The sequence below is a fragment of the Quercus robur genome, chromosome 6, assembly GCF_932294415.1.
Source record: "Quercus robur chromosome 6, dhQueRobu3.1, whole genome shotgun sequence".
Taxonomy (NCBI): Eukaryota; Viridiplantae; Streptophyta; class Magnoliopsida; order Fagales; family Fagaceae; genus Quercus; species Quercus robur.
The window spans coordinates 4888372-4897153 of NC_065539.1; the positions used below are offsets into that span (position 1 = coordinate 4888372).

Consider the following 8782-nt stretch of genomic DNA (forward strand, 5'->3'; position numbering starts at 1 on the left):
TAGGATTAGATTTAAAAAAGATGATATTCTAGGCCTTTTCAGTCCCCATTTTCTACTCTTTCGGATCTTATCTTTGAGCAGCTGTTTGGAGGTCTTCTAGAACTTGGATTTTTGTGTTCTTGCAATCCTTAAAAAGTTCTTGCAGTCCACTTTCTAAAGGTTCCAGCTTTATTCAATTTAGAGCAGCGGTCACGAAGATAGTCCAGTTGGAAGAAGGGTGTTTCAGCGTAGAAATTTGCAAAGCTGATTTTTGCCTATATTGTGCATGTGATATCTCTCAATCCAAAAATGATATTGTCGAGCCATTTTTTCTGACATACATAATTGATCCTAATTCAATGATATTCTGGATTTTTGCATAAATTATGGCTGAAACAAAACAGTTGTTTGTGTGAAGACGCCCCAAAAAACAACTTTTGGTCCCAAAAAAAAAAGTGTCATTGGAAGGATTTTGATGCCTATTTTGTAAATATGTTTGTTTTATTGTCCCAATACTTTGATTTAGCAAGTGGTGATAAAATGGTGATAAAATCATGATTTTGCATAAACTTCCACTTTTTTTTTATATATTCTTTTAATTCAAGTCGGTTTTTGCCATCCATGCTAAATTGAAGTTCATAATGAGACATTTTCAATGACTCCTCACTTGAACCAATTTGTGGTCATTTGATTATAATTTAATTGAGATTAAACTATAATCAAACATTACAAAAATGGCTGTTTTTTATTATCAAAGATTCGATGTTTTCGTAATATCTTTCATGTTTCAACAACAAATTTGGGCCTGTGAACTATCATTTCAAAGATAATTTCATGATCTTTAACATGATCACAAATTTATTACAATTGGATGGTTGAAATTTTGGTCAAATATTGACTAAACCTAGATTAGGGTTGGTCAAACTTAGTTAAAATAAGTCAAATAATTTGAAAAGATGATTAGGTTAAAGTAAATTGGAATTTGGTGGTAAGATGAATTTGGAGCTAATTTTAATGTCGAACAACTTAGTCAAACTCAATCAAACTTAGTTAATTAAATGAGGAAATTTTGGGATTTTGGGGTCTCGAACCATTGAAATAATTTATCCAACAACTAATTAGGACAAATCAATTTATTTCATGTAATATTCCATATTTCCACGTTAGAAATGTTTTTTTTTTTTTTGTGGATTTCAAAGCTCAAATTGACATTTTGGCATGGAAATCGAGGTCAAACAAAATACAGTGTCAACCTCCTAGTTTCTATTTCTTCAACCTTCTCCTCTAGTTCTCTCTCAGCATCAATTCCCCTGTCTCACTACTTGTGTCTTTAGTGATTCACTTTTCACCACAACGCAGACATGGGAAGGTTGTTACAGCTCTGGTCAAATATTTTCCCAACCAACACGCATGAATTGAATGCAACAATGACATGCAATACTAAGAGATTGGCGTCACATCAGTCCTTGCAGCAGGGTAATTTAGGGATCTCTAATGTGACCTCTGCCATGATAGATAAGCTAGATTTTGGTGTGGTGCTGGTGGCATGGTGGTTTGGGTCTCAAATTCACTAAATCTTGGGTTCTTTTCTATTGAGTTGAGATCTGTAGGCATATGGATGGGTTTTTCTAGTGGCTTAGGTACTGGGTAGTGGGGTTTTGTTGAGTGGCAACTATAGTGCTTTTTGGTGATGATTGGGATGAAATTGGTGTTGTGTTATGATGTAGTATTGGGGTTTGTGGTGGCAGCAAGGTGGTTGAGGATGGTGACAGTAGTTGGGATTTTGTTTGTGGTGTTTTTTGTTTGGCTTGAAAATCTAAGTTTGCATATGGGTGAGTTTATGGTTGAGAAAGAGAGAGGATAGGAGTTGTGGGTTGGTGATGGTGTTGTGACTTTAGAGTAGAGATTAGAGTGAAAGAGATGATTTGACAAAAATATTAGTAGAATATTAGATGAAGAAATGGTATTTGAATAAAACAAATAGTAGAATGAATAATCTAATGTTGGTGTTTCTAAAAAGTGGTTATGCAAAATAGAAAAAGTAAGTTCTTATATTAAAATAAACAGAAATTTTTGCACATATAGATTCGAATATTTTACTATCTCTAGAGCTACACGAATTGTTTCCAATAGTACTTCATACATAAAAAGGGGGAAAATGGGTATTTGGCCCTAATTTACAAACTATGCAACAAAATGCCGCTGTTTTGAAACAATTTAGCAAAATACCCATATTTTTGAAAATCGAGTTACAGGTGGAACATTAGCTATGCATATTTTTCCACTTAAATGTTTTTGAAAATTTACTTGAAACTTCCACTTAAAAATATACATATAACTCGATTATGTTAAAATCATGTTTAAAAAATAATGACATTTTGCTAAATAGTTTCAGAACATAAGGATTTTGCTGCATAGTTTGTAACTTAGGGGCAAAAGCCCATTTACCCTATAAAAAGATCACTAGTTGTTTTAGTTTTACCTATGACATTCATTGTATGTTTACTTAATTACCAACTTCACTAATATATTTGAAGTTTGGATTTACTTTTTAAACAATATTGAATTTATTTACTTAATTTTATAAAAAAATTGTGGTTAACAATACCATAAAATATTTATGAAAACATCTAAAATCAAGGAAATAAAACCTTAAATTATAATCTTAAAAAATTACATAATAAAAATTAATAGGCTGAACCCATGTTCTATTCTACCACACCAATGGCGAAATATGATCTGATGGTATTATTATAGATGTAAACATAAGATTATAGTTTTCTCACAAGACAGTTTGACTCTTCACTCACCAACGAGGAGAACCTCCTTAATTAATCTTTCAAAGTTCTTATATGATGATCCTTCAAAATTAGTTGCTTCCATTGCTTTCTTCTTCCATTCCCTAGCTTTTTGCCTCATGGCATGTCCCTTTTCCCCTTCCATCATTTCCTTAACAAGTGCTTCAATCTCATGACGTTTAACATCCTCATTAACCTCCACACCAATCTCCCAAGTGGTACAAGCATACCGACAATTTGTCTGTTGCTCGGCAAAGAAAGGCCAACAAATAATAGGCACGCCAGCAGATACACTTTCTAATGTAGAATTCCAACCACAATGTGTTAGGAAAACCCCTATGGATGGGTGTGCTAGCACTTTATCTTGGGGGCACCAACTTGTTAAGAATCCCCTATCCTTAGTCTCCTCAAAAAATTCTTCAGGCAAGATTGCTAAATCTCCCATTACCAAATCAGGCCTAACTATCCACAAAAATGTGTGCTTGCTATTTGCAAGGCCCCATGCAAACTCTTTCAAGTGTTGGTTTGACATCACAGTTATGCTTCCATAATTTACATACACAACTGAGTTGGGCTCCCTTTTATCAAGCCATTGGAGACATTTGGAGTCTTCTTTCCATAAGCTTAAACCTTGAGACATGAAATGGCTCTCAGGTACATGCCGACCTAGTAAGTGAAGTGGGCCTATATTGTAAACATGAGGGAATTTGGCCAAAAGTACTTCTAGGACTTCATGTTCAAACTCCTCAAATGTATTGAAGATGATCGCGGAAGAATTTAAGCAATTTTGTACTTCTGATCCCAGAAAATCAAACATTGTTTCAGTAATGTCAGTGGTTCTAATAAAGGTAGGGAGGTCCTTAAGCCGGATGTTTTTCATTCCCGGGATCCAATTTATTGGTTTGTCAAGTGTTCCATCATCTTTGAAGCTTTCATCTGTAACAAAAGAAATATAAAACAATAAGTCTAGAATCACAACTTTTCTCATAAATTGTTGATACAATAAGTTGTTAACGATTAAAAATAAAATGGTGTCAATAGTGAGTCTATATGAAAATCAATAATCACTTCTCTACTCAGCAATATTGAAAATGTTGTTTAAGTAATATTGAAAAGTCTAGTTTATAGCATTACTCTAGATAGGGACAAATCCACGCTTGGACCAAGGGAGGCCAACCCCTAGCCCAACGCCAAACCATCCTCCCCATTTCAATATTTTAATTTTTGTTAATAATGCATATTTAAAATTTGTCATCATCCTTCCCAAAATAACTAGTTAAGTTGCAATTGGCACTTCTCATAATCACTTATAAACCTAAAATCCACCTAGTAAATATCTAATGTGGGACTCTGTACATGCCTACACAACACACACATAATCACTTATAAACCTAAAATCCACCTAGTAAATATCTAATGTGGGACTCTGTACATGCCCACACAACACACACATGGTGTTATACCGTGTTTGTTTTGATATATAATTTGTAATGACCTGAAAAGAGAACTAGTCACTTATTTGTTTACACCCGGCCAAAAGGACTATTCATGTTACAATTAGGAATCTTCGTAATCACTTATGAACCTAAGATCCACCTAGTATACACCTAATGTAGAACTCAACGCATGCCTATACAACTCACGCTTAAACAATCAAATCCAATCAAATACGCACAATTTAGGTATCACACGTTTCATCTTATAAAATAAATTAGTCCAAATAAGTTTTTAAAAAATGTTATAGTCTAATGTGTGGCCATCCTCTAAATAAATAAATAAATAATTAACGTAAAACATTTTTAAAAATCGTTTTTCATCTTTTAGTATTTGTAAAGAAGATTCTCTTTCTTAATCGATTGAAAATTATAAGGTTTGTATATATGTTTTTATGATTTCTTTTTGAATTATATCAAACGGTTTGTAAGAATTAAAATATCATTTACTTACTAACTTGTTTATAGAGTGATTGTACTTATAATTACTCATTTTGTTTTTATCACAACTTCCACACAAAAAAAAAAAAAAAAAAAAAAGCATTTTCAATAATAAATATTGTCAAAACTAAGTTTCATAATCTAAATTACTATTTGATTTTGTACTTCAAAAGGAAAATTATTCTGAATTTAGTATATATAAACAATTATAGATTATTTTGGGATTTTAAAAAAAAAAACTAATTTTAATAGGACAAATGATTGATTTAAAATGTCTTCTGAAACAATTATTTTATGTCTATTTTCTAATTTGCATTTTTCTAATATTGAATGAGTGCTAGTTTTATTTTATTTTTTTATAGGGTAGTAGGATACTTAGTCATGAATTTCATTATATTTTTTTCATTCTTGAATTTTTTTTTCACGTTTTGGCTCTCCAAAACCTAAAATCCTGGCTCTATCTTTGACTCTAGATTATATGCTTTTAGAAAATATTGTTAGAGTGATTCTTAATATTTCAACTTTTACAAACCGAAATCATCTTGATATGAAAAGATTGCATGTCCCATATGTAATTTTTCAGTATATTAAACATTTTTCTTGTGTCTTGTCAACGAGAATTTAACTTTGTAAACATTTTTTTGTGACATAAGATCATTACTACTCATTATTGTAGTAGAAAAGAATAAAATTATTATCACAAAACAAAGTTAGAAATTACAAGTCCCATTCTCATAATATAAATGATGGCTAGGAAAGTTAGGAATTGTGATCCCTTTAGAAATTATTCTGATTTATAAGCTACAGGTCTACACAACAAAGTATCCCTCTCCCATTCCTTAAACTTTGATAAAACAAAATATGATCTTTGGTTTCATTATGATGAGGATAGATTTATCTTAATTAGTTTTTCTTTTCTTTTCTTTTCTTTTTGGAGAATCATCTTAATTTAGTTAATAATGCTTATGAAAGGATTCAATTTATTCAATGTATACAGAGTTTCATAACCGTATATATATATACAATTCCTTACTCTCATTAATTAGACCAAAACTAGATTTCTCATATAAAATTTTCCTGCAATTACTATATTTTACGGCTACGTCTCGCTTTTCTTTGATTTCTCTAGCAGAACATAGCATAACCTTTTTTTCCCCTTATAATCCACATTCGCCAGGAAATATTAAACCACATGCGATATGACAACAATGACAATCAACAATTAAAGGTATTTATATATATTCAAGTAAATAAAGAAAAAAAAAAGTAATATTACACATTATTTATCCCATGAACAAAAGAAAATCTATTATGTATCCTGCAGGAGTTAAATCTCATATGTATTTAATACATGTATATATCTACCTTCTTACATGGTGTGAGTATTGTATTTATCCAATACATCATACATGTATGTATCTACTCTCTTAAATGAGGTGGGCCCCATCTCATATGAGAGGGTAGATACAAATTTTTTATTCATGTAATACCACCTCCTATTCAGAGACTGCTTTTGTAAAATAGACATGTTATTATTTCTAATTTTGTGGACTTGACTTTGATGTAACAAGTAGTGAAGTTATTTTGCAAAAAAAAAAAATTTATGAGAAGTATTTACTATCCATACTGTAGGACAAATTACTCCGACTCTTTGACAAGAGAAAATATCTCTCTTATGGAACAGTACACCACTCCTATATTTGATGGATCTCACACATTTATGAGACCCCATGTTATTTAATTATTGAAACGAAAAAAAAAAAAAAAAAAAAAAAGACCTTATGTTATTATGAAATGAGCATACCATAAGGCAATTTTATAAGATAATTTTTCCTCTTATAAAAGAAGTTGCGTTCATGAAATATAGCAATCCACTGAAAAAAAAAAATGAATTTGTTTGATTTTGTTGTTGGAAGTGGAGTTTTAGTTGTAGGGTTTTGTTATAGAACTTTTGGGATTATAAAGAACTGTAACTAGAAAGAAATATAACATTTAGAGTATTTGACAAACTACAAAGCTACACTGCTTTAGAGCTACTGTTATTCTGTGAGATGATCAGCAATGACACCACACCAAATTGATTTTCGAGATTGAGAGAAAAGGGAGGAGTTGTTTTTGGCAAAGAGAAATATCGAGACGGGGTGATGGTTCAAAAATTTAACTTAAAATTAAGAGCATTTAGTTCACAATTAAGATTGTACTTTATAACATTTTCACAGGATTGTACTTTATGAATTTAATAGTATACAAAATACTAAATGCAGGTTTTTTTTTTTTCCCCAAAATTTAGAATTAAATCGGAAAAGGTTATAATTTTATATAATGACCGTGGATAATTTGGATAATTCACCTTTTATTTAAAAAAAAAAAAAAAAAAAAAACCAAACAAAATCTCATAAAATATAATAAAATTTTATTATTAATTAATTATGGAAAATATTGGTTGATGAGATCTCAGTCTCATTTGGCTATTTCGAACTCACCAATATTTTCCAGGTTTAAAATTCTTAATTAAAGTCTTATGAACAACTTCAGACTGGATGGCTACTTACATTGCACTTGACAAAGAGAGTAAATGAGAGACTTATGAACTGGGGGACTTAGTATATATGCACATTAAGCAATTTAAGCTTAGAGTGGTAAGTGATAGATATACTCAGTAACCCCATACTGCCATCTGAGTTACAGTTCAATTAATAAAGTTGTGTATAGTCATCTGATCAGTACCATTGGTGTGGTTAGAAAAATATGAATTTAATCTTTAACAGTTATTCTAACAAAAACAAAAAAAATTGTTCAAAGTACCTTTGAATGGAAGAATGCCTCTTTTGATGAGTTCAGCGAAGTTGAGACATCCCATGAAGCCACAAGCTGAGGCAGGCCAAAACTGAACCTCTGGGATGCCTAATTCTTCTCCAGCTTTAATAGCAAAACTCATGACGCCATCAGAAACTATGCAAGTAACCAAAGGCACTTCAGAGGACGAGTTGAGCTTAAGCACTAGCTCTTTGAAAGGGACCAAACAGTTCTTTCTTGTGGAATCACATAGTGCTGGGATATCTTGGGTTGCATCACGATCGGACGGTGGCAACCCGTCTGGTATTGTTTCAAACTGGAAATCAGGTAGGCCCTTTACGTAGTCAAGTCCTTTGGATCTGATTAAGCGTCTGTGGTTGAACTCAGTATTAACAAAGGTTATATGGAAGCCCCTTGAGTGAAGGAGCTTGGCTAATCGCATCATGGGTGATACATGGCCTTGTGCTGGGAATGGGACACATACTGCATGGGGCTTTGTAGCTCGAACTGAACCCATATCACTTGCAAAGTTTAAGCTATATTTTTTTTAAGGAATCAAATTTAAAGGGCTTGTGATGATACCTTTAGGCTCTATGCCATTTTATGGGAAAAATTTGTAGCATTAGGCTATTAACCTATAGATTTTTTTCAGTAAACTCATCTGCTGGGAAAATTATTCACCGTCACATGAGAGATAGTATCACTATCAATCATTCGAAATACTGAATAATCAACGTCAGCATGTCTCCTTTAATGTCTTATGCAATGTCGCAACTCGCAAGTTGGCCTAGTATGAAAGCTGGTTCTGTACGGTCACTGTGTGCGTTAGGTACTAATCGGTAACTCATGCGATATACACAAAAAAACTATTGGAAAATAATAAAGCATGCATATATTAAAAGACAATTTAAATTTATATATGCTTGCAAGAGATACATACCTAAATAGTTCTTGTTGTAGTAATAGAATCCTTATCTTTAAGATAAAGAAAAGATGTAATGCCAGTGAGATCCATTATATGGCCAAACCTGTAATCCAAAACAAAGAAATGACTAAAATTGAGACCAAAAGTTAATATAAAAAAGAAGAAAAAGTTAAGACAAATCCCAGTTCTTTCAAAAGTGATTTAAAATCTACTATTAGTATATAGAATATTATTGAAGTTGTGATCTCATAGCTCATAGTGTCCGTAGCAATAAGCTCTTGATTATTTATTACTAACATGGTCATGATCATGATCCTGACCACTAAATCTAAAGCCTTTTTGGATTTGCT

The 8782-nt window shown here is 31.9% G+C and overlaps 1 protein-coding gene across 1 annotated transcript; it reads right to left on the minus strand.

Moving 5' to 3' along the window:
* Positions 1-2615: 2615 nt before the first annotated feature.
* Positions 2616-8196, minus strand: LOC126732401 (linamarin synthase 2-like). The gene is made up of 2 exons (XM_050435236.1): positions 7517-8196; positions 2616-3713 (listed from the first exon to the last, which is right to left on the minus strand). The coding sequence occupies exons 1-2, from the start codon at positions 8022-8024 to the stop codon at positions 2782-2784; spliced, it is 1440 nt and encodes a 479-aa protein (XP_050291193.1). The 5' UTR covers positions 8025-8196; the 3' UTR covers positions 2616-2781.
* Positions 8197-8782: the final 586 nt, after the last annotated feature.